At 58.2% G+C, this 23,808-nt stretch overlaps 1 protein-coding gene across 2 annotated transcripts in view; it reads left to right on the forward strand.

Annotated features, from left to right (window-relative positions):
- The window catches only part of COL22A1 (collagen type XXII alpha 1 chain), a 155,960-nt gene that overhangs the window by 125,366 nt on the left and 6,786 nt on the right, over positions 1 to 23,808 (forward strand). The window contains exons 48-59 of one of the 2 annotated variants that reach the window (XM_037500558.2): positions 1,722 to 1,775; positions 4,826 to 4,879; positions 8,475 to 8,528; positions 10,628 to 10,681; positions 14,432 to 14,485; positions 16,047 to 16,091; positions 16,746 to 16,799; positions 16,952 to 17,005; positions 18,711 to 18,764; positions 20,137 to 20,208; positions 21,542 to 21,577; positions 22,294 to 22,338. In XM_037500558.2, the coding sequence (XP_037356455.1) occupies positions 1,722 to 1,775; positions 4,826 to 4,879; positions 8,475 to 8,528; positions 10,628 to 10,681; positions 14,432 to 14,485; positions 16,047 to 16,091; positions 16,746 to 16,799; positions 16,952 to 17,005; positions 18,711 to 18,764; positions 20,137 to 20,208; positions 21,542 to 21,577; positions 22,294 to 22,338 (630 nt within the window). The remainder of the gene's footprint in view (positions 1 to 1,721; positions 1,776 to 4,825; positions 4,880 to 8,474; positions 8,529 to 10,627; positions 10,682 to 14,431; positions 14,486 to 16,046; positions 16,092 to 16,745; positions 16,800 to 16,951; positions 17,006 to 18,710; positions 18,765 to 20,136; positions 20,209 to 21,541; positions 21,578 to 22,293; positions 22,339 to 23,808) is intronic. The other variant, XM_054691957.1, reaches the window with a different exon arrangement.

Raw genomic sequence — 23,808 nt, forward strand, 5'->3', positions numbered from 1 at the left:
GAATCCTCCGCTTCTTGGTCACAGTTCCCCGCCTCTGAGAGCTTGTTTTCCTTTCCTTTCCTTCCTCTGGAAAACAAACAAACATCTCTTTTGCTACTTCCCTCCCTCCCGCCCGCATCCCCAGGCCGCACTGTCTGGCTCTCACTGCGCTGGGCCCCTTGCCGGCTCAGTGGCCGCCCAACCCCGCTGGGCCCTCTCTCCCGTGGCATCACGGCGGCCCGGCCCTTTCCGTGGGTCTGGCCGCTCCCTCCCGTCTGCCAGCCGGCTCCGCGCTTGGCTCCGCTATGCCCCCCAGGCTGGCCCCTGCGCTTCTGCCCCGGCGCTTCTGCCTCTTCCCTGTTTTACCTCCCTTCCCGTCTCCCGCTGCCTCCCGCTGCCTCCACCCTCTGCAAGTCTCAGCCGGTACTCGTGGTGAGCCACCTCCATGCCAGGCTGCACAGCAGGTGCCAAGGTTCCGCCTGCACACGGGGGCTCGGCTCAAGCTCTTGGCCTCAGGCTCTTCGCCCTGTGAGGGGAGGCACGAGAGCGGTACTCAGAGGTGGGGAGATGAGAACTCTCAGGGGCCACGTGACACACACAGCAAAAATCCCATCTAGATGACTGGGTCAGGAAGAGGTGGTCCATATACACCGTGGAATATTACTCAGCCATCAAAAAGACAAACTCATGTAGTTTGCAGCAACATGGATGGTGCTGGAAGGGATCATGCTCAGCGAAATAAGCCAGAAAGAAAAAGAAAAATACCGGATGGTCTCACTCATAGCAGGAATGTAGAAAACCTACATAAGGGACCAGGAAAATGAATAAGAAAGAAAAAATCAAAATCAACAAGTAACTGTAGACCAGAGACACACTACGGGGTGGGGTGGGAGGGGAGGTGAGGAGGGATTAGGGTCAAAATAAGGGGGTGGGAACTGTACGGGGAATATAACCGAAATGAACCTGCATACATTGTGCAAAAATGAAAAATGATGTAAGAATTATATAAATTAAGATATATTAACTAAAAAAAAAGGGGAACAAAAAAATTCCATCTGCATCTGGAAAGCAACTGCTTGCACGACTCTCAGGAGAAGGAGCTGTCAAGGCAGCTCCGCGCTGCTTGTTACCGTGTCCCGGGGCGGGAGGTGGCGCTGGAGGCAGGGGACCCTTTCTTTAGGGGTCTTTGGATTGGTGTCGTCACATTGGTTTGCTCCGCGGAGTGTCAGGGGCAGAGCCCTGCGCTCTGGAACGGGGTGTCTGGCTCTGGGTGTGCGCGGCTCCTCCTCCGTGGCGAGGGTCTCAGAAGAGCCAGATGTGTCCTGGCAGCTGCCGTGCCCCAGCTAGCCCAGCGCCGGGCACATGTGATGTATCAAAATGTTTATTATGGGGCGCGTCAAACAAAGATGAGGCTGTAGCGGGAGAACGTCCACCGCCTGTCAGCCGGCCCCGGCTGCCTCCAGCTGTGGCGGCTCCTCACTTCCACCCACACCTCCCGTCCCACCTCCTTCCTCCACGGCCTTCTGGAAGCCTCCTCTTTTTGGATAGACGTGTTTTTGTAAATATGGTCAGATACTTTCTCGAGGTACCGAATCACCCACTGGTGCTACATGAAAAAGAGGTCTTTTTGCCGTCAGTGTTTATCCAAAATTGTCACCTGGAGGCAGGTTCTGGATTGTTGCTTGAAATCTGATTGTTTCCCAAAGTGTAGAGTTTTTCTGAATTGCCTCTTTTTTTCTTAGGGTCATCCTGGAGTTCCTGGTTTCATGGGGCCCCCAGGGAACCCGGGGCCACCGGTAAGAAATGATTTTTAATTCCCTTCTCTTTTGGCCTTGGCATTTGAACACACTTCCGTGCTCCTGGAGAGGGTGCCAGAGGGGTTACCTCTTGTCTTAAGGGAACAGCTGGCACCTGGGCGTGTCCCAGAGGCCTCGAGGGCACGTGCAGAGGAGGGGCTTGAGTGGACATGCTGGGCAGCGTGGTTGCAGTGCTGCTGGGCTGGGGGTGCTGGCAAGGGTGGGCAGGCGCTTTATTATTATGTCACCCAGATGGGTGGGCGGGACGTCCGGGATAACACAAGCCTCGCATCTTCAGCAAAACATGTAGACGCGAGTCTCCCTTCCCAAGGAACCGTCCCACTCTGGCAGTCGCGTGCCGACAGAAACCCACACTTCTGGGTTTGCTATCATCAGTCACGAAGGTGGTGACTGCAAATTATTACTGCTATTTTCTGCTGCTCAGTCATCCTTATTCTAAGACACTTGTTATCACAATAATAACTCACCTACTGCTCCCCACGGGCCCCTGAGGACTGCTCTCCTGGCCCGTGCAGCAGCGTGTACTGGCGTCCGGCACAGCAGGGATCTTCCCTAGTCTAGGTGCCCACAGTGAGTCCTTCGCTCTCTGGTGAGAGTTCACTGTGGTGGTGGCCACATGTCCACCCAAGAGCCTTGGGAACAGGCAGTGGGACTGAGTGTCCCCTCCCCTGGGAGTCCCCACGCACTCGCCATGAGCCCCGGTCCAACAGGGGCTCCAACAGGGGCCAACCTAGAGTCACTGATAGTGAACAAGAGATTCAGCTAAGGTCATGAGGTTAAAATGGCTGCTTGCATTGGCTGCTTTGTCTTCTTTTTAACAACTTCTAATAGTCTCCTGACTGTAACTATGTGTTAGAATAAATCTGCTTAGAGTAAATCAAGGTGTTGAAAAGGTATTTTTATTAAAATCACGTGAGAGCGTGCAATAGCGTCTTTCCCTTGTTGATGGAAGGCTACAGCAAACTTGTAAGATCAAGATACTCGTGAGATCAAGTATCTTTGGGACGGGGAGGGCTTCCCCACTTTTTGGGAGAGCTTACCCTGAATCTTTACTCTCAACTCATGCCCCACGGCCTTTGCATTGCAGCCTCATCGTTCTTCATCCCCAGCTCGTCGCTGCCCCACCTCGGCTATGTGCATGTTTGTGAACAATATTGGGGGGATTGGTCAGTTTGCTGTCAATTCTCTTCGTGAAATTCTGCATTTGTTTAAAATGTGTTATTTCACTGAAGACCCTGATTTCTATTGCATGTGCACATGCTGTAGGATTTTATCATAAGACTATCTGAAAAAGAAAAACTGGTCGAGGTGGCAATAGGATGTGGTGTGCAAAGGCATTTGTGGGGCACTGAGGGTCGTTTGAGAGGGAAATAATTTCATCTAAAAATCCAGTTCCCTTGTGGATAACTTCTTACCATGGTGACTTCAGCTTCCTGTGTCCCCTCATATCTGAGGGGTTCAGAAATAAGCAGTGGGTTAAAGCTCCACCCCACCCTGTTCGGGCAGCCCCAGGGTCTGGAACACGTCTCCAAAGCAAACAGAACCACCCTCTTCTCAGCGGCGGCGCTGTGACCGACAACTCTCCACTGTGGGACGTGGCACCTTGCTTGTTATTCTTCTGCTGGATGATGGAGCTGGGATAAAGAAACGGCCATAAATTAGGAGCCAGCTTGTCGGTCTCCACCTGATTAATGCTTCCAGTGCACTTGGCTGATGGTTATTGAGCCTCCATGTGGGGTCATGCCTTGTACCTTTCATCGTTTTGGGGACAAGGTGCTGACTCAGCGCCTGTTCTGGTCCAGCAGCCCATTAGGCAGAAGCAGCTCAAGAACAGAAACTGAATCTTCCTGACCATCTATGTATTGTCCTTTTGCGTGTTGATTAATGTGTCAGGCGCTGGCCAAGGGACACGGCGTGTAGACACCAAGCAGACACGGCTCTTTCCTTTCCCTTTATTTTCTGGTGTTTAGTCAGCACCCTTGCTCCCAATAAAACCTTTATCCTGATCTCCACCTGCAGAGGGGAATTTAATTCCATCTAATGTATGTTCCAGAGTCTAGAATGCCAAAATTTTTTGGCAAAATTGTATAGGAGAATCCAGATTTGGAGTAGAAACTGCATTAGGATTCTATTAGGTTCAGCTAGATGCATAATTTTCCCCTGCAGCAGCGACCCAAGTGCAGAGAATGAATGTTAGGATTTTTGTTTAAATCTGATCAATATCCCTCTATTTCATGGGGCCCTTCCCTAGCGGAATAGGTGGAGGCAAGTCAGACCACATCTGGATTCAAGGAGCTTGTCTTACGTGGGAAAGAAGACACATCTTCTATAGTGAAGCCAAATTTTCTTGGCATCCAAAGCCATGGTGTTGCCCTTTCTGTGTCCCTAAGACTTGGCCAGTGCCTGGCATCCCATACAGGCCCTCAGTGAACAAACAACTAAAGAAAACCTGCTAGGCAGGCGTGACTAAAGCCCAGGCCGGATGCTGTCCACAGTGCTCTCTGCCTCGCTGTCCGGGAGACGCCCAGAAGGCCACCATCATCTGTGCCTCGAGCAGTGCACAGCCCTCTATGGCACACCCTCCCCTGTGCCTGGTCAATCCACACATGTTAACTTACTCTCTCGACAACTCCAGTGAAATAGCTGCTGTCTCAGCCGAGATGACAAAGCACTTGTTTTCGTTTTCTCCCTGGAAGATAAATCCCAAGGTTCATTTCTTGCCTTCTGTTCTGACACGTTCCCTGGCATTAGCTGACCTCACAGGGAAGTGAGACCAGTTACTCTTGACTTAGGAACGCCTGGCTGGTAGATGCCCTGGCCCTTCCTGCGAGCTGGCTGCTGGCCTCCAACATCCTGGCATTCCCAGAGGCCAGCCCAGCCTGAGAGGGAATTCGGAGCACCTTTAAAATACTTAAGGTCCACGCAGCTGGGCAGGGGTACAAGATGCAAGACCCGGGCATTGCTTCGCGCACAGCAGGAGGTGCCAGTGGTCTTGCTTCGAACTGCAACATGCTCTTTGTCCTCCCCAGGGAGCAGATGGGGTAGCGGGCACTGCTGGGCCACCAGGATTCCAAGGACCACCGGTAAGTCCTGCCTTTAGTCCGTGGTAAGCTCTTCCCAGAACCCCTTGTGTTAGCCTCACCTCCCATGCCTCAGTTGTTCTGCGGGTCTAGTCCCTGGTCTTGTAGGGAAATCCAGGGAGCATCACTTTATGTGAGGGCCCTGATTACTTTGCCTCTAAAATCAAGGTTTGAATGAAGTCACCTGGCAACATATTATTCTAGAATTAAGTTTCAACCAATTCTTCGGACTCCAGGCTGAGCTGCATCGTCCTGTGCCTTGTCAGGATGGTTTCTATTCTGAGCAGGCACAGGGCAGGGGAAGGGTTGGCGCTCAGCCACCTGAGCTTGTGGTGTGGACCAGGTGGCATGTCAGGCAGGAGGTAGCCACTGCTGTCCAAGTGTTCAAAAAAGGACAGTGGAGTTAAGGAAAGTGAAGGCATGGGTCAAGGTCCTGCATCTGTAGCTGCACTTGGACCCAAGGATTTTTATCTCAGAACCCAGAATATATCCATTGCACGAAGCTGCCAGAAGCCGTCTTGGTTTCAGAACTTCAAAACAAAGATGAATCTCTAGTCATCAGGCTTTGTGCTGGGATCCTTTACATGCATATTCATTTAAGGGCATATATAGTACACTGATGTCTCGCCACATTGACTGCCCTGAGCGTTAGAAAGGTCCTGAATCATCACCTCCATTTGCCAACAAGGAATGTGGGGATCAGAGACATGACATTGCTAGATTAGGACCACATGGTGAGGAATTGGCATAACCAGATACAAACCCTGGTTCCAGGGCCTCAGCGCCACCTTCCCAGTCTGGCTGGCAAGCAGGTTTACCCTGCCCTGGTGCCTGCAGACTAGTGCCGAGAGCACTTTCGGGTCCCTTAGCACAACTGCCTTCTCCTTGGATGAGGAAGATGAACCTGATGTGATGGGGTTAGGTCACCTTTCAAGGTCGTACAGAAAATTAATATCTAAATTGGGAGTTAAGTCGAGTGAAAATTCCCAATTTAATGTTACACTCGTCCATACTGACTCACCGTGTGGGATGGCTGGGGTTGGGGCTGGAGAGCCGTTGGGGTTGAAAAACAACAGCTTCTTGGTTCTTTTTGTATCATCATCTGGCCAGTCTTTTTGAAGCTTTCCACCTAGTGGTCCCAGACGAATAAAATAGAAAGCACACTGCAGGCAGTTTTTTTATTGATTCTCAGACAGAAAAAAATATTTCTCCAATAAAAACTAATGGGCTCTTTGCCCAAGGAGAGTAAGATGTGGAGCCCAGATGTACATCTTTACATTCCTAGGAATTAAACCATTTTAATTTGGCATCGATTCTGTCCTGGAACTCCCCGCAAGTTATGGCTGCGCTTGGGGCTGTCCGTGGTCCTGACGCTTCAAGAGCAACCCAGAACACAGTCACCATTTTCTTAGCATAAACAATGAGTGTTGGCAGTAAAAAACAGTAATAAAAATGTTAGGTGGGGCATAGTCCTATACACAAAACCTAAAACATTTCCATTGTATTTTGAATTAATACATGGAAACGGCTTCATCTTTTTGACGCAGAGCGAAGGCTCTTCACTGACTCATGTCCCCTGAATAGAGTCCCTGGTTATTATTCCTACAAAAGAACATCCACCCATCTACCGCTTGTTGCCTTTTAAAATGTGATTTGAGAAAATAGCAACACCTGTGAAGCAATATGAATGCGGAATCCTAGATGGTTAGGTTTTTTGGTTAACCTTTTATAGCTGTCTTGTCTTAAGGTTATTTATTTAGATAGTGGCTCATCTTCATCAAATATTTCTGAAGTGCTAACCTGGTTTGCATAAAACACCATCCTTTTCTTTCCCCACTTCAATTTCCCGGGGCCAGCTGGTGAATAATTAAGCCGCGTACTTTCCTTAGCACATTATAACTGGTGCAAGCAGGCACGGGAGCAAGTCTGCTGATGCCTGTCGCATCTTCCACTCACCTGATGGGAGCAAAATTGAGCTAAATAGAAAAGATTTTGGACTTGTGCACCAGATGGTCTCTTGCGAATATTCCGCTCAGCTGCGGAAGGTGAAATCAGCCGTAGACAATACGTGAGCTGCCGAGTGTGATGGTGTCCCGCTGGCACTTTATTTATAAAACCAAGCAGAGGGTGAGACTTTGCTGCTTCCTCTCCAAGATCACTAGTGTTTAACACTGGCGTCTTCCAAACATGAACATCCAGGAAGGAATTCAGGGAGCCCCACTATCAATATTTAAATCTTCCTAATGCTGATGGAATATTTGTCCCAGATTGGCAGGAAAATACCCACTTCCTGCGTCAGCGTGTCTGTAGGCACTGTGATGTGGGAAGTGGTGACTATTTTTGTTTTATTGTTGCTATTATTTTGCATCGGTCTAAGTGGAAATATTTCCAGGCAATCTCAAATGTTCTGAGACACACTGGTGCTGGTTACGTCAAATTGTTAACCATGTCAGTGCATAAACATGGCATTTTTAAAATAAAATCAGATAACCTCTCAAGGTGAAAATTCTTTTGAGATGAGGTGTAACACACCATTAGTAAACTCAAAACATTTTTCATTCTTCGTTAGTTCCCATGAGGCTGTGTCAAAAAGCTGTGACGTCTAATGATTCTTTGCTGACGCCTTCCATTTTGCTCAGGTCTGGAAATAAAACTCAGCTCCTGACTTTGTGTTGCATTTACGAAGAAGCATTTTGGGCCCCTGACTAGACACTTTATGCAACAACCTATAAATTCTGAGTCAATCTGAAATAAATATCATAATATTTTTTCCTCTTGCTTTTCTTTCAAGAGGTTACAATCATAGTCCATAAAAAGCGTTGTGGGGCCTGTGGATTAGAATATAAAACCTGGTCTTGAGCATCTGAGCACAGAACAACCACTGGCAGGAGATAATAAAGTTGTCGGGGCCTCTAAAAATTCACATGGAGATGCAGGATGAAATAAAAGGGCTCCGTGGGGTAGGAAGGAGGTGACCTCATGCTGGCTTGGGAACTGTGACAGTGATGAGCAGCTTTGCTGGGTAAAATGGGAAATGAAGTGTTAATTAATGCAATTTGGTAAACCAGATGCAATTTGGTCTTTCAGAACACATGGTCTATTTCATGGGGGGGCGGCGGTCAAGATATGCAAAACAACCCTTGATGGTAAAAAAATCTGGGAGCCTCGGGACAAGGACAAGACATGGCATAAACCCCTGCTCCCCTCCTGGCTTGCACAGAGCCCTGCCCCCACCTGGCCCCTGGTGCTGCGGGCTGGCAGGCTGCGGTGCTGCCGGGTCTCAGACCACTAGGGACAGAGCGCAGAGCTGGGTTTGGACCCAGTCTTGTGAGTCCCCAAGCCCCGCTGTTTGCTTCCCAAGGGGCTCTCTGATAAGCAATTCCCGTGAGTCTGCGTGATCCGTCAAAATGAGCCCCAGCTGCACACCAGCTACTGTGCCTGAGCTCTGCCCAGGCCGGGGGTGGCCTCGGGGCCGGGGCGGGGGGCGAGGAGAGGAGGCAGCTTCTCGTCTAAGCTGCTTGCTCACAGACAAGACCATCTACCTCCAGAAAAGCCGTCCCGGACGTTTAATGGCTTTTTTATGTCTCGGGTCTTTTAGGGGAAAGACGGTCCTCCTGGCCCCCAAGGTCCATCTGGATTACCTGGAATCCCAGTAAGTGGCATTTAAAAAATCTAGTTTTGTTACTACAAAAACAAGCAAACAAAACTCGGCTCACCGCTGTCAAGGCAGGCACGGTCCCTGGGGAACCTGGGAGGCGGAGGGTGTGAGGAGGAAAGCCAGCCCCACCGCCTCTCCGGCCGAAGCCGGCTACCGCTTTGGTCCAGTCAGTCTTAGTCTCCTTCTTCTTTCATGCAGTTTTTTTTACTCATTTCATTTGTGTTTCCAACCCTCTCTCTGCTTCTTCCTCACACACACACACACACACACACACACACACAGTTACACACACAAACAGTTGAGATGACCAACAGTTGAGATGTGATAATGAACTATCTGGGATAAATACGAATGTTTTCTATTTTCCACGCTGGTGTAAATATCACACACACGCTCTCCAGGAAATGTTCCATCGCACCTATGTTCACCCCCGACACGCCCTCATCTTGTAGTTATTTCAAAAAATTGTAATAGATGATTCTGCATGCTTAGCACCTTTCTCATTTCTGTATGATGGACCCCAAAAGTGGGGTTCACTTGTTGGGGTGTGATCATGTCCAGCGCTCTTGATACAGGCTGCATCAACAGTAGGGGTGAGGGTGTTAGTCACAGGCCAGCCCAGAGTGGCCGGGCCTGCTCTCTGTGCAGAAGGGGTCCTTTTGTGGCTCCAGGGCTGGCCAGCACCCCCTGCTGGCACCTGTACTGCCCACAGCTCCCCCCCTACCCTCTGGGGTGCATCTTTTGTTCTGGTTGCACTGGCTTCCTTTGGGTTCCTAGGGTACCCTGTATCCTTTCCTGCCAAATTTGGTCCCTCTCTAGGCCACGGGGCCTTTGCACGTGCGTTTCTGTTTGTCCTCTTTCTCTGTTAATGCCTTTGAGCCTTCTCACCCCACCCAGGCATCACGGCCTAGCTGACTCCTCCGTCCCCAGTCTAGGGTAGGTGTTCTTAGCCACCCTTTCTGCCCTGCAGAGTGCCCATCTCAGCTGGTAATCACATTTTTCTTGTCTGCTGGTTTGGTTAGTGACCACCTCCTCCAGTTCTCATTGATGGGTTTGCTCATTCAGCAAATTTAGCTTGTTTGCTAGGACTGGGGGCCCAACAGACAGGCCCTGGGGAGCGTGGGGCTCTGTTCTGGGTGTAGGTTCTGTGGGGGCTGACGTCCGCTTCTTGGATTGTGAGCACATAGCAGATGTGCATCAGAGACGCAGGGGAGGGGTGATGCATCCATGAGGGCCACTGTCACTTGAGGGCATCAGTTCTAGCCCTTGCTGCAACTGGGGGGCTACCCCACTGTGACCTCGGGCTAAGTAACCTGTCCAGGGCACACAGTCTTAAATGACACTCTGGGATGTTAGTCACTGCTTTGCCTTCCTAACAAATCATTCCTTTCTAGAAAACGCATCCTCTCCCTTCTAAGAATCAGAACTTCCAGGCACAGCTGCCCCGGGCTCTGTGCCAAGCGTGGTCCCAGGATTGGGGCCCAGGTCTGGGTGATGTCACAGTCTTCCTGCAGAACTGCCCATCTCCAGAGGTGCTGTAGCCCTGGGGTCTCTCGGACAGACGTGCGTCTCTACCGCCGTGTGTCCAGTGCTGAGTTTAGAGCAGGAGGTTGGCCCGAGAGGCCGGAGGTGGCGGGGACCTGGGGGGCATTTCATGGAAAGCAGCGCACACACGTCCATAGCGCAGCCCTCACCCCTGCTGCCGTCCCCTGCGCACTCCCGGGCCTGCACTTCGGCGCTGAACCCTGCCCCAGCCCAGGTTGATCGCTGAGCTCAATCCAGGGACCCAGATACCAGCCGTGTCCACCTGAGTGTGGCGCTGGGAGGCCTGGGGGAGGCACCTGCAGAGTAATAGCAAACATGATGATGCTTCTGCAAGCTCCTGGTCTCCTCTCCCTTCTAGACATGGCGGGTCTGAGGCCTGAGCCAGTCTTGGCGGCGGGCGGAGCGTGGCCCTCACGCCAGTCCCGTCGGGGACGTCCTTCCCGCTGCGGGTGTGAGGCCCGGGTGCCTGGGCTGCTGGCGCTATGACCCTCTGTGCTTGCGCCCTCCAGGCTCTGCAGCCAGGTGACCTGTGGGAGTTTCTCTTGCAGGGAGAAGAAGGCAAAGAGGGCAGAGACGGGAAACCCGGCGTCCCGGGAGAGCAGGTAAGAGTCCCGGGAGAGCAGGTAAGGGTCCCAGGAGAGCAGGTAAGGGTCCCGGGAGAGCAGGTAAGAGTCCCGGGAGAGCAGGTAAGAGTCCCGGGAGAGCAGGTAAGGGTCCCGGGAGAGCAGGTAAGGGTCCCGGGAGAGCAGGTAAGGGTCCCGGGAGAGCAGGTAAGGGGCTCTGCCGTCCCTGCTGTTTACCAGCCAAACCACTAATTTCTCGGGGGTGACTGCTCTGCGAGGAGCCGGCCCCCTGCTGCCCTTCACCGCCTCCCCACTGCCCTGCCCGGGGTCACTGCGGCCCCCCTCAGAGCCGAGAACACTGAGTCTCAGCGAGGTGCCATCACGGCCTGGAGCCACATGCGGGCTGGCGACAAAAACCTGAGCCCGGGCTCCTGTCCCGCCTCCGCCTCAGTCCCACCGGTGTGAGCTGGGGCTCCGGGCTGGGACCCCGGCCAGAGTACAAATCTGATGCCTGACAGGCCCATTTGGCCCCCAAAGCCTGAGCACCCCGCCGGGGCCAGGACGTGCCTCTGTGTCTCCAGCATCGGCACAGACTTACGTTCTTCCTTCTTCTCTTTCCCGCCAGCTGCGCTGGGACACCGTGAGATGGTCCCTGAGGATGTGCGGGGCCCCAGGGCTGTGGGTGGGAAAGGCAGGGATTTTGCAGGCCTCCCTCAGCCGGTCCCTCCTCGACGGTGGATCCTCAGCTCCCAGCGGCACTTTGTGTTCACAAATCCCGCCACAGCCTTGACACTGAGAGATCTGGGGTTAGGGCCCTGGGTTCTCTGAAGGCTCACCCCTGGGAGACTCTGGCTGAGTGGGGTGCCCCCCATAGACCCAGCTGTAGAAGAAGGAGGACTTTCTCTACTGCTGGCACGGGACCCCTCCGAGAAATACTAAGTCAAAAAACACAGTCTGCAGCAGTGCCTGGAGCTGCTGGTTTTGTGCAGAAATGGGTCTTTGTGTTCCTCTGGGGTTTGGATAGAGTCGCTCTGGGAGGCCAGAACGCTCACGCCCACAGTCGCTGCCGGGGCGGATGTGCGCAGGGGTGCAGGGGTGCAGGGATGGGAAGGCGCTTGTGTGCCACCAGAGTTCATTTGGTTGTGATTGTTTTAATTTGGGGGCCACCGGCACGTGGTGGTGATCGACACAGTGAAATGTAAACTATAAGGCGTTTACGCCAAACTCGCATAACCGGGAGAGGTGGTGCTGGGTGCTGGGTGCTGGCTGCTCTCCACGGGGCTCTCGGACCCGGGTGGGCTTTGCTTGCTTTTTAAATGGAACAGGAATATTAGTGCCAACTTGCCGCAGCGGCTGGAAATCAGATGAGGTGAGAAATTTATTAACGCGTCTGGCTCATCTAATGGCAAATTATTTCAGGAGGTGACTTTTCCAGGCGCCCTCGTTTTAACTCCCGGTGAGGTCAGAGCACTGAGTGGGGTACGGAAAAGTTTCCCCGGGGAGGTTTATGTTCCATTTAATTTGTTTGGTCGTCAGCTATTGTGATTCAGCCTGCGTCCAACGGAAGCGCCTCCTTTAGAGTCGCGCTGTTGCCGGGCGCTGGAACCCGAGTTCACTGCTGACAGGAGGAGAAGGAGCTGGTAGCTGCTGAGCAAAGTAAAAAGCCCCAGGGAGGCGCTGGAGGCTGACGCCCCACTGAGCTGTCTGCGGGGCTGGTGGCTGCAGCCGGGCTTCCAGGGTGGGGGGAAGGAGAGGTTGACGGGGAGCCCACCTGGCTGGCAGGTGTGGGCTCACCTGGAGGCCAAGAGGTGCCTCCTTACACTTTCCAACCTGGTATCCCGAAAACCCCCGTGGATGCAGGTGAGGAAACTCAGGCACAGAGAGGCTAAGCAGGATGCCCAGGTCACACAGCAGCTGAGGGGAACATCCGGGACTCACCGAGTTCAGGGAGCAGGACCCCGCCTTCCTGCTGGGGAGGAGCTGCCGTTCTGCGCAGGGGACCAGGTCCTGTCTTCGTTCAGGCGGTTTCATGAGTGGCTCTTCCACAAAGGCCCAGGCCAGGCCTGGGGACAGAGCGGATGAGCGCAACCCTGCTCTGGTATGCAGGGGGCAGGGGGCGCAGTGGGCAGGATGGTGCAGTGGGCAGGGGAGGCGGGCTGGCCCTCCAGAGCGGGCATTCCAGAGCTCTTGTTCTGGACTCTCAGTGCGAGCCCCTCCCACGCCTTTATCCCCCTGAGCTGCTGGGGAGGTGGCAATGGCACTAGGGGGCATCAGGCTCCCCTAAGGGCAGACTGGAGCCAGGAACTGGGGGCTCTCTGGGGTCCGTGGGGAACACAGTGGCATCCCCACTCCTGTCCGCACAGGCCAGCAGGCGGTGCCCTCCACCAACGCCACCAAAGCCGTTTTAGATGGAGGCGCACTCCTGGAGGCACTGGCCCCGTGCCCCCCGGCCCTCTGCACCCAGGGCCAGCCCCCTGAAGGGTGTGCACGGCGCTCAGACCGGGCGGGACACCAGCAGGGCGGCCGCTGCCTCGGGGGTGAAAAAGGCGCCGCTGCTCTCAGTGGCAGGGGCTCACTGCACGTCAGAGCCCTGTGGTTCAGGACCACGGCTGGGAGACAGACAGCAGAGGACAGGGGACAGATGATGGACAGACGGACAGGCAGATGGACACTCAGGTAGATGGACAGATGGGCGACTGAGCTGTATGTTGCAGTTTTTATAAAGAGGCATTTGAGATTGATTTTATAGACTGGGACGAGGCGCAGCCTCACAGTCTGCCTGTCCACGCAGCTGTGTGCCCCTGGGCAGGTCACTTAGCCTCTCTGTGCCTCACCATGTTGCCTGCGGGACCGCAGGGCCCTCCCTCCTGGGTGACGGTGAGGACGCAGCGACAGGAGACCCCGCGGCTGTGGGTGGGCATTTTTCGGCTGCTAACTTGGCTCTTGGGCCAGTGACTCCGCTTGCCTGTGGGCAGGCGCCAGGCTGGGCCCGTGTCCTCTATCCCGAGGGCCTCCCCGAGGGCGTGTCCTGAATGTAACTCTGGGGAAAGAACCAGGGGAGAGAAAGACACCCCAAGATCCTCCGCTAGGCGAGCTGGACGGAAGACCCCAGCGCACTGGGAGCCAGCCTTGCACCCGCCTGTGCTCTGTAGTTGACCCTCTAAATCCAAGGTGGCCTTTTTTCTCCAACCCTGCCCCGGGGACCCCACCTGGCCCACCTGGATAAGCTGTGAAAATGAGGGGCCACTTGGGGAGAGATAAGCCTTCCGTGACCGTGAAGGCAGGACCCCAGGCTGCCCGCCTGCCCTTCCCCGCTGACCCCACCCCCCCAGCCTCTGACCTGTTCCTCGCACCTCAGCACCATGGGGCCTGGTCTTCTGCTCAGGGCAGGGCCCTCCCTGAATGCTAAATAGCAGAAGCGGTCCTGCCAGGAGAAGATGGGGGGACGGAGAACGAGGCCTTGGGGTGAGGGGCCCTCACCCCCACCCCAGGGGCTCAGTTCTGGCCGCGTTGCCTGGCGCCGCCGCGTCTCATGGCCGCGATGAGGGCGGGAAAGAAACTCGGTGCTGGGGTGTCTCTGGGTCGGGTCCAGGCCGCCCTCTGAGGATGCAGGGGCCCCCACCACAGGCCAGGCTGGCCTGCGCCCGGCTCCCAACTGCCGGCCCTGGGCACACAGTGTCCGACAGTGTCTGGATGGCCGCCGGCCGGCACCGCGGGCTGAGCAGGGGCCTGGGCCGGGGCCGGAGCGCGAGAGCCAGGACCTCCACCCTCTCGTTCTCCTTCCTCCAGGGCAAAGCCGGGGAGCCGGGTCTGCCGGGACCAGAGGGCGCGCGGGGTCCCCCGGTAAGTGGCCGGTGGGTGGGGTCATGGGGACGGGGCTGCCTTTGCTTCCAGAAGCAGCTTTTTTCAGGCCCAGGGATTTCTGCCAATTTGTCCCGCTCCCCCCTGGCAGGGGGCGGGGGGTGCTCCACGGGATGGCGGCTGTTCCCCGCGATCTTGGTGTTTGTTCTGTTTGTTATCGTGTGAACGGGCTTGTCCTGACTCAGAGCTGAGGGGTGAGTCTTGCATTGCATTTGGATCACTCCGTCGCTAGAGGGCTGTTGGCCCCACTTCGGAACGCGACCCGCCCGCGTGTGGGCGCCGGGATGGGGAACAACCGCCGGGGACGGCTCCTCGCGGTCAGCCGCGGGCCCCCGTGCTGTTTCCACCCCGAGTTCCTCTGGTCTCCGCCAGTCTTTCCTTCCGCCTCTGGGCGATGCCGTCTGCAGCGCAGCCTGCCTAGCTAGCCCCGCGCCACCCTACCTGGCACATACAGGTGACACATTTTCCAAAAAGCTAGCCCCGTCTGTGGCTCTGGGAGGCTGTTAGGGTTTTTGGTTAAATGCTTTCTCCTCCAAAATTATTTCCACGATCCCTAAAATTTGTTTTTGGAAAGTAAATATGATTTCTAATGAACACCCTGAAATCCAATCATCTGGTGAGAAGGAGGAGATAAAAACGTTAGGTCTGTTTCCTCAATGTGTGTTTCTGTTGAAGTGATCGATACCTCGCCTGGCTCGTCTTCAGCAAAGAGGAGCTACAACTCAAAAATCAATTTCCTTTTTTCCTAAATAACCCCGCTTTTAACCCCGCTCATCAGGAGGAGAGCCTTAGAGGGGAGAATATGGCCTCAGAGGGGGTTACATCACAGACTTAGTGGGTGTTGTCCGCCAAGGAAACTCACCTGCAGGACCCCCCTCACCCCCCCACTGGCCCCAGCCCGAGTCAGACAGGCCTGGGCTGTGGGCGAGAGAAATCCAGGCTCAGCTTCACGTGGCCACTCAGGGGGCCTTCCTGAACCCCTTCTCTGTGAGCTGGAGATCAAAATGGCAATGGGGGGGCTCGTGGAGAAGAGGAAACATTCACGGCCCAGCCAGCGCCGGGCCTGTGGGGTGCAGCTCCCTCCCTCAGTGATTTTGCCCACAATTATCTGGGAGGACTCAGCTCCAGTGTCCCTACCTCTGAGCCAGCTGGATTTGGGGTTCCCTGACCTTGAGAAGGGTGCAGAGTCAGGCAGGAGACTGCGTGTTTTCTGTAAGGGAAGCACCTCCCCGGGCCAGGCCAAGGGGTGCAAGCTCGGCCGCGAGCACAGGAAGGGAGGAGGTGGGAGATCAGGAGACACGGGGGCGTGGGGGTGGGGGTGGGCCCTGGAGCCTGCTCGGGCCAGAGTGGACGGCAAGGAGGGTCTGGCCACCCTCCCCTGGTCCTCCGGGACCCAGCTCAGAGGGCCCAGCACTGCACCTGGTGCTGAACAGGGCGCCCGGGGGCCATCGGGGGTGAGAGTTCAGCTGGGCCCTCACCCAGGTGTGCCCGTGCCTGCCTGCTGGCCCGCTCGCTGCTGGAATGACCCCATTCTCCCCCGCAGGGCTTCAAGGGACACACAGGGGACCCGGGAGCCCCCGGCCCCAGGGTAAGTTGGCTGTGCCCAGGGAGGAGCCGGGCTGGCAGTGCTGGACCCGGTGCTCACAGGGAAGCACCCTCACCTCGGTCTGGGTTTCTAGACCTTTCTTCTGGGTTGCTGGCACTGGAGGAAACCAGTTTGACCAAGTCAGCTCAGATCCGCCTGGCGGCTGGCGGCTGTGCCATCCTGAGCCCCTAGGTTGGAGCTGCTCTGAGGGTTATTTTCCAGAGGAGGAAACCGAGGCCCCAGGACCGAATGATGATGGTGCCACAGCCTGGAGCTCCTTGTGGAGAGTGTGGGGGGCTCTGTCCTGCTTTCTTGTGCCCTAGCTTCTCCCATTTTACCCAAATGCCCCAAATGAAGGAGCCCCAGGGCCTGCTGGCGAGATCCTGTCCTGCCTACATGAGCTGAGTGCCAGACGGCTCAGCAGGGGTGTTGCCTGCCACCCTCCCCACGGCTGCGGCCTCTGCTGGCTGCCCAGGGCCACTCTGGACACAGGACCCCAGCCCGCGAGCGCTGGGCCTCAGACCAGTTCAGACCAGGGCTCGGCGGGCCGGCTCTGCAGGGTCCTCCTGCTGCTCCCCCTCCAGCCCTCGCCTCCCCACCAGAAGCGCAGACTCCTGCACCTTCCCCTGACAGCTGCTGTGTCTGCTCCCCTTGCAGGGAGAACCTGGCGCTGTGGGGCCGCCGGGCCGGGAAGGGTCACCAGGGAAAGACGTGAGTGTGGGTGCCCTGGGGGCTTTGGGTGGAGGTGTGGACAAAGCGGAAGGTGGGCACCCCGGAGACCCAGACCCCGGTCCTCGCTGGAAACGGAGGCTGCATCGTCTCCCGGTGGTGCCTCTGTGATAATGGGGCCCCTCTCATTTCAGGGCGATGCTGGACCCACAGGCCCGCAGGGGCCCCGAGGAGCCAGGGGCCCACCGGTGAGTTCTGTCCAGGACTCATTTGCTCCATGTTTCAACGGGGCTTGTTGCCAGAGGTATTTGGGGTGCGGCCCTGTGTGTCATTAAAAACGTGGCCTGTGTCTCAGAGCTGGTAAGTAGCAGTTGCTCTGTGCCCCCCTCATGGCCTCTCAGCCGCCTGTTTCAGGGCCGCCCTCCCACAATAGGGACTGGACACACCTCACTGGTGTGGGGGCCCTGCCGGCCCTCCCTCCAGCTCTCCCCGGCTCTAGGCCCCGCTGGAGCCGTGTCTGCTCTGGGCCTGTCCCCGCAGCCCACCCGTCCCGGGGAGTGGCTGAAAGCACAGAGACGGGGCCCATCTCCCACCCCAGTGGCTCCTTGGCCAAGATGGTTACCTTCCCCCTAAGGATGGAGGGTCAGCGGGGTGGGCCCCCGAGGCTGAGGGGCGGTCTGGCCTAGGCCTCTCCCGGCCCTGCTGCTCTGCCACCGAACATCACAAAACAGAGAAAATCCCTTGACCGCCCACCCCACCCCGCAGCGGCGGGACAGTGAGGGGCGTTGTATGCCCTTCGGCGCAGCCTCTGCGCACCCACAGCACGGGTGGGACACGGCGCGGCTCACAGCTCTCCTGCTTGCAGCTTGCGTACTTTGCCCACATGTGTGCACGTGTGTGCACGTGTGCGTGTGTGTGTGCATGTGTGTGCGTGTGAATTTCGAATGAGTCATGGGATGAACGGATGAGTCAGCGACTGAGACAGAGCTGGGACCTGCCAGGCTCCGGGTCCACGGCTGGTTGAGCTGTTGGGATGAAACCGGGACCGGTGGGTCCTTATCCCGTGTCTCCGCTGACCACGGCCTGGCCGCGCGCCGCCTGCGGGCCGCTCTCTGGCTTTCTCACCCCCCCGCACATCCGAGCCCGTCCCGGGGACCGCGCCCAAGGAAAACTGCTGAAGGGTCCGCAACACGTCAGTGGGACACGTCAGTGCCGGCTCCGGGCTGTTTCTCTGACAGCTCCCGTCACCCGCCGGGCACGGGCATGCCTCCTGGGGGAACACAGCTCTCTGGCCACCTCACAGCTTCCTGGGTCATGAAACAGACACAGTCATGGCCGCGCGGGCGGGGCGGGGGCTCTCTGCTCACGCGGCTGCTGGAGGCGGCGCGGTGACCGCCCCTGTTCCCGCTCACCGGTGGGCTGGGAGCACAGAGAGGTTGAGTGCCCCGCCCGAGGCCACCCAGCAAGCCCGTGGACACTCAGCGTGCCCAGCGCCGGCCTGGGCTGCGTGCACTGGATCGTCTTCTCAGGGCGCCTGGAAGGAGAGGCGCGGAGCGGGAGATGGGTGCTCAGAGCCTGCAAGAGGGCGCCGTGGCCTCCTTTCCTCAGTGACTCGGAGACCTGGGGCTGCCTGAGGACACTGGGGCAGGAGGAGTGGCCCGGGCCCGCGGGGAGCCGGCCTGAGCCCCAGTTGCCAGTGCCCCCGAGTGCCCCTCCACGGGCACATGACCTGCCTGGCACCTGTGCCAATGTGTCTTGGACCCGCCGCCCCTGCACAGGGAGAAGGCCACATGGCCGCGCGGGTCCCTCGACAGGTCGGCCATGACGCGTTTGGCTGAGAGCCACCTGCGCCGCAGCAGCTCGGGGCCTGCTGTCGGGGCCTCCCATCGGGCAACCCGCGTCAGTCTGCTCCGTGAGGCCCGGCAGAGCCGTCACCTCTGTCTCTTCCTCCAGGGTAAGAATGGCTCCCCTGGCCTCCCCGGAGACGCTGGCTCTCCAGGAAACCCCGTGAGTAGCCTCAGGCCTGCTGTGGTGGTGGAGGGGCGAGCTTCATGGCGTGGGGGTCCTCGCAGACCGTGGGGTCTCTAGCCCTGCAGCCATCCTGGGCTCAGGTGGGCTTTGAATGGTGGAAACGCACTGGAGGCCAGTAGAGCCAGGAAAGGCCCTTCCTGGAGCTGAAAATGCACATGGGGGTGCACGGGGCTCCGTGGTCTGCGGCCGGGGCACCCGGACGGGCAGAGCAACACAAGACACGGAGGATGTGGACAGTGGGGGCAGGTGTCTGATGGCAGAGGGTGAAGGACAGGGTCAGGCGCACCAACCCTCACGCCTCAGGTGACAGCGTGTGCGTGACACCAGGCCTGGCTGACGGTGTCCCCTGCTGGCTGCGGGGCGACCACGGGGAGAGTAGAAGGACCATGGGTGGAGGAAGGAGAGGCGCATGCGTCACCAGCAGAGTCCTGGGCATTGAGTAGAGGCTGTGGGGCTTGGGGTTCAGAGCCGGAACAGATGGGGGACGATGGTTGGATGGGGTCTGGGGTCTAGGTCTCCACGCGTGTCCTCCCAGCCCCACCTCCCTGCACTGGCATTTGCTAAGATTAGCGACCTGTTGAGAAGGGCTGTGGGGTCAAGGGCAGTTGCCCTGTGCAGGGGCAGACCAGGCTGACCAGCTACTGCTGTCACTGTGAAAACCGGGGTGACCAGCCCACCCCCGCTTGCCAGGAGCCATTGACTTAAGCACAAAATCCCGATCCTGGGGTGCACATCCTCCCCTGGCAAAGCAGGGGCTGCTCACCCTAGTGGAGACCCCCTTCCCGCTGGGTCAGGGACACTGGTGCCCAAGGAGGCCAAAGTTTAACAAATGTTGTGACCCCCAGGAGCCATGGTGTGGGGCTCGCCATGACTGGTGAGACAGAGCCGATGGGCTAGGGGTGGGCCCTAGGAGAGTCACCCCAAAGCAGAGCTGATTCAGAAGAGGCCCCAGAAGCTGGCAGCTTCCCAGAAAGCCCAAAGGTGGCAGGTTCCCAAAGAGTCTTGTCCAGAAGTGATGCACCAAATTGTGAGCCTCCCTGTCTTCTTGGGCAGACGTGTAGACGTACAAAGCGCCTCCCTGGAGGGCTGCCTGGAGGTGGAGGTGTCACACATACATCGGGCTGTTTCTGTTCAATATTCCCCCCGTTTAATCTCTGCTGTTTGAATGGAAACACCACTTGGGGTGTAGAGACAGTTCTCCTCTTGCTCCCCAGGCCCTGGTATGCCCCCACCATGCTCTCCCCATTCCGGGGGTGCCCCCAACCACTCCTCTCCATTACAGGAAAGCCAACTCAAGTGCTTGCGTTGGCACTTGACCTTGAAGAATTAACCCCACTTTCCCCTGCAGGGACAGAAGGGAAGCAAAGGAGAAAATGGCAGCCCCGGACTTCCAGGCTTCCTGGGCCCCCGCGGGCCCCCGGTAAGCACAGCACCCCTGGGGGCGAGACGCCTGGCTCCAGGTGTGGCTTCCCACGCGGGTCAGCGGGTCACTTCTGCCCGCCTGTGCCCCGCCCAGGTTCGGGCCTGGCGTGTGCTCTCACTGCCTTCTGAGCTGGGAGATGCAGCACATCGGCTGAGGCCTGAGCCCATGCGTCATGCTGGGCCAGAGGCTCAGCTTCCCGCCTCCGCCTGGAGGTTGTGCCTCGGTTTCCTCACTGCCCCAGCACCGCCTCCGGGACTGGGTGAGCTGCCTGAGGTAGAGGGCTTAGCGGCGTCCCTCCCCCAAGCACGGCAAATGTGTGACTTGGGCACTGAGGGTCGTGGTGGGCAGTGCCTGATGCTGGCCCTGACCTTGGAGGGCGTGGGGATCGCCTTGAAGGTGAGGACTTGGTGCAGCAGGCTCGGGCATGCGGGCTTGCTCGTGTGGGCTCCCCAGGGCGTGGGGCTGGCTCCTGCGTTGACAGTTCGATGCACTGAGCACTGCTGGGGTCCCGCCAGGGTGTGGAGGGGTCCCTTCCTGCTCAGCCTCCCCCGGTGCTTCACTTGCCAAATCACACCTTGAACTGCTAGCTGAGGGTGAGGGTTGCACATCACCTTGGAAACGTGAAAACACCCCTCATCCTGCCGCCCCCCAGCTAGTTTCTGGCATCTGAGAATGCCCCCTGCCAGCCCAGCTGCTCGACAAGGTGACCCCTCTTTGGCCCTTGTGCCCCGCAGCCCCAGCCCCTGTGTGGCTCTGTGCGCTGGTCTTACCTGAGCCCCTGCCTCAGCTGTCCCTGCTGGGCCAGGCCTCCCTCTGGCCCGCGGCCCCTTCTTTATAATCTGGCTCCTGGGGAGCCGCCGGTCCCTGCCCTTCCAGCTCGCCGCTCTGTCCTTCTTTGAGCTCGGCGGTGGGTTATTTGTAGCAGGCACAGCGGCTCCTCCCATTTACAGATGGAGAAACGGAGGCACAGGTGGTCTAAGGAAATTGTAAGGAGGTAGCCCACGGCCACAGAGCCGTGCGTGGCAGAGCCAAAACCGCACGGGCTGACCCCAGGGCTGATGCCTGGTGCCGTCTCACACCAGCCTGCGCCCGAGGGCCCGCCCAGCACGGCCGGACAGAAGCTGATGGCCCGAGGCCCTCTGGGTGGGGCCACCTCTGTCCTATGTGTGGGAAGCCCCAGAGCCGGGGCGCACCGTCGTGTTTCCTGGGCACGAGCTGAGCCCTGTCGGGGCGCCCTGGGGTGTCTGTCCTTGCTGGAAGGGGGCTGCTGCGGAGGGCTGGGCCCGCTGGGAGCTGCTGCTCGGGGCCCTGAAGGTGTTCTCTTTCGCAGGGGGAGCCTGGAGAGCGGGGAGGCCCCGGCAAGGAGGCAAGTACCGCCCCTTCTCCTTTCCTGGGGAGACAAGGGCTGCTCTCTTGGGTGGTGCCTGCTGGGTCTCCGGGGCTTGGCGCGCGGGCGGCGTCATCGTCGGGGCGTCCCTCATGCCTCCCGAACGAGGCCCGCGCCCTAGCTGCCCGGCCAGCCCGGGGCCATCTTTGTGGCCTCTCCCTCTCGCCTCCCGGCTCTGTCTGGAGCCATCCACCTCCTCCCCATCTGGCCGCTCAGGTCCTCGCGCTTGGTCCCGCTCCCTCCCTCCTTGCCCTGGCCCCCGCCCTGGCCCCCGCCTGGCCCCTCTGCCTCTTGGTGCTCAAGCCCAGAGCCTCCTGCTTCCGTGGGTCCTGCCTGGACAGACCCCCCGCCCGGCAGCCGCCGGGTCCCTCTGCTCTATGTTTGCGGCTTTTGAAAACCCACGACGTGTGGGCCGGCCCCGGGGTGGGAGCTCGGTGAAGCCCAGAGGTGCTGAGGCCAGATCCTGCTTTCCAGACGCTCACCTGGGGAGACAGGGGGTTAGGGGTGTGGGGCAAGGTCGGAGGAGAGACGGCGCGGTGCCTCTGGTCCAGGCAGTGGAGGGGCTCCTGGAAGTCCCTGTCCGGGGGGCAGATGGCATAGGATGGCCAGGTCATGGACTGTTCTCTCCCTCACTGTCTCTCTCTCTCTCTCTCTCTCTCTCTCTCTCTCTCTCTCTCTCTCTCGTGTCTCCCCAGGGTGCCCCTGGGACGCCCGGAGAGCCAGGACTCCGGGGAGAAAGGGTAGGTGCGGGCTTGTGACGGTGACCTCCTCCTGGGGGCCTGGGGGCTGGGTCCGGGGTGCTGGCACACAGCCCGGCCCGGGAAGCCAGCGTGTGGGGGGGCTTTTGTGCTCCCGCCCTGGGAAACCAGGCGCCCCAAAGGGCGGGGCTCCCCCATGCAGTTGCAGCCCATGCTGCTATTTTCCTTTTCCTTTTTGGTGGTTATTTTAAGGCGTAAAATCATCGCAATTACAAATTCAAAGGCAAGACGGTGACAGAGCTGGCTCCGTGGGCCCGAGCGCGGAGCCTGATGGCTGGGCGCGCGAGTCGATGCGCCAGGAGCCAGCTCTGTCGCTGGAGGTGACAAGGGAACAGATTTTCCCATAATGAATCGCCTTGGCGCTGCCCCCAGAGAACCTTTAGTACATTTCATTTCTCCATAAAACAACAGCGGGCGGGGGGAGTCACTTTTGTTTTTTGCAGAAACAGAAACGCCAGCGGGGAGGGGCGCGTCCTGACCTGGTGACGCCCTCTCTGGGAGCAGGCGGCCGGGTCTCACTGGCCCACAGGCTCCTCATGGCCCCCACCACCCCCTCCCCTGCTTTCCCTGTAGCGTCCTGGAGCAGGGTGGGCACGGATGGGGCTCCCCCTGCAGGCCAGACACAAAAGTGGGGGCCGAGGGGCTAGGAGTCCCCCCTCCTCTGTGACTTCAGCGCCTCGTCCTGGGGCTGTGGCACCTTGGGTTGGCACCCAGCGTGGGGGCAGGGCTGTGGCCGAGAAGCCTCGGGCTCCCCCTGGCCCTGTCACCCAGGCATCCCTGGGGGTGACGGCTGGGGCGTAGCTTAGGAGTCAGGACCCAGACGGGGAACATCAATCTGTCCTCGAGTCCCATCCATCCGTGGAGAGGTGGCCTCTCCCGGTAAGTGGTTTCAGGGCGCATTGCCAGAGTGGTGGGGCTCCCGCCCTTCCCGCGCCTGGGCCGTTTGAAATACGGTCCAGAGCTCTCAGGGCAACGCGACCTTGAGACGTTTCCTGCATCGGAAACTTGGCGCTGTGGACGGTAGGGCTCGGCTCGCGGGTGCACCCCGAATGCACCCTGAGGACTGCGGGTGACGGGGCTGGCCAAATTGGCTTTTGTTAATGCAGATGCTTGCTTAATGCCGACTGCACAGAGGCCCGCGCCCGCCATGCCCGCCAGCCCGTCCCCACCCACGGCCCATCACCACCATTTCTCCTGGTCTCCCCAGACTCGGTGCAGAGAGAAACGCGCGTGGTAGAGACATGCATTTACCCTTTCCTGACCCCGCACCGCCGGACTCTCTCCCCGGCTCCTCCCCGCTGTGGACGCCGTAGGTGGCGATTCTGCGTGGCAGTGGGTGGCAGGTGTGTCCTCGTCCCCAGCTTGGGGCATGTCCACTGCCACAGCTGCGCCATCACCCCCTCGTGGCTGGCTTCTGCCCGGCCCATCACCCGAGGACCTCAGTGGGGCACA

The sequence above is a fragment of the Talpa occidentalis genome, unplaced genomic scaffold, assembly GCF_014898055.3.
Source record: "Talpa occidentalis isolate TD23 unplaced genomic scaffold, MPIMG_talOcc4v2.1, whole genome shotgun sequence".
NCBI lineage: Eukaryota > Metazoa > Chordata > Mammalia > Eulipotyphla > Talpidae > Talpa > Talpa occidentalis.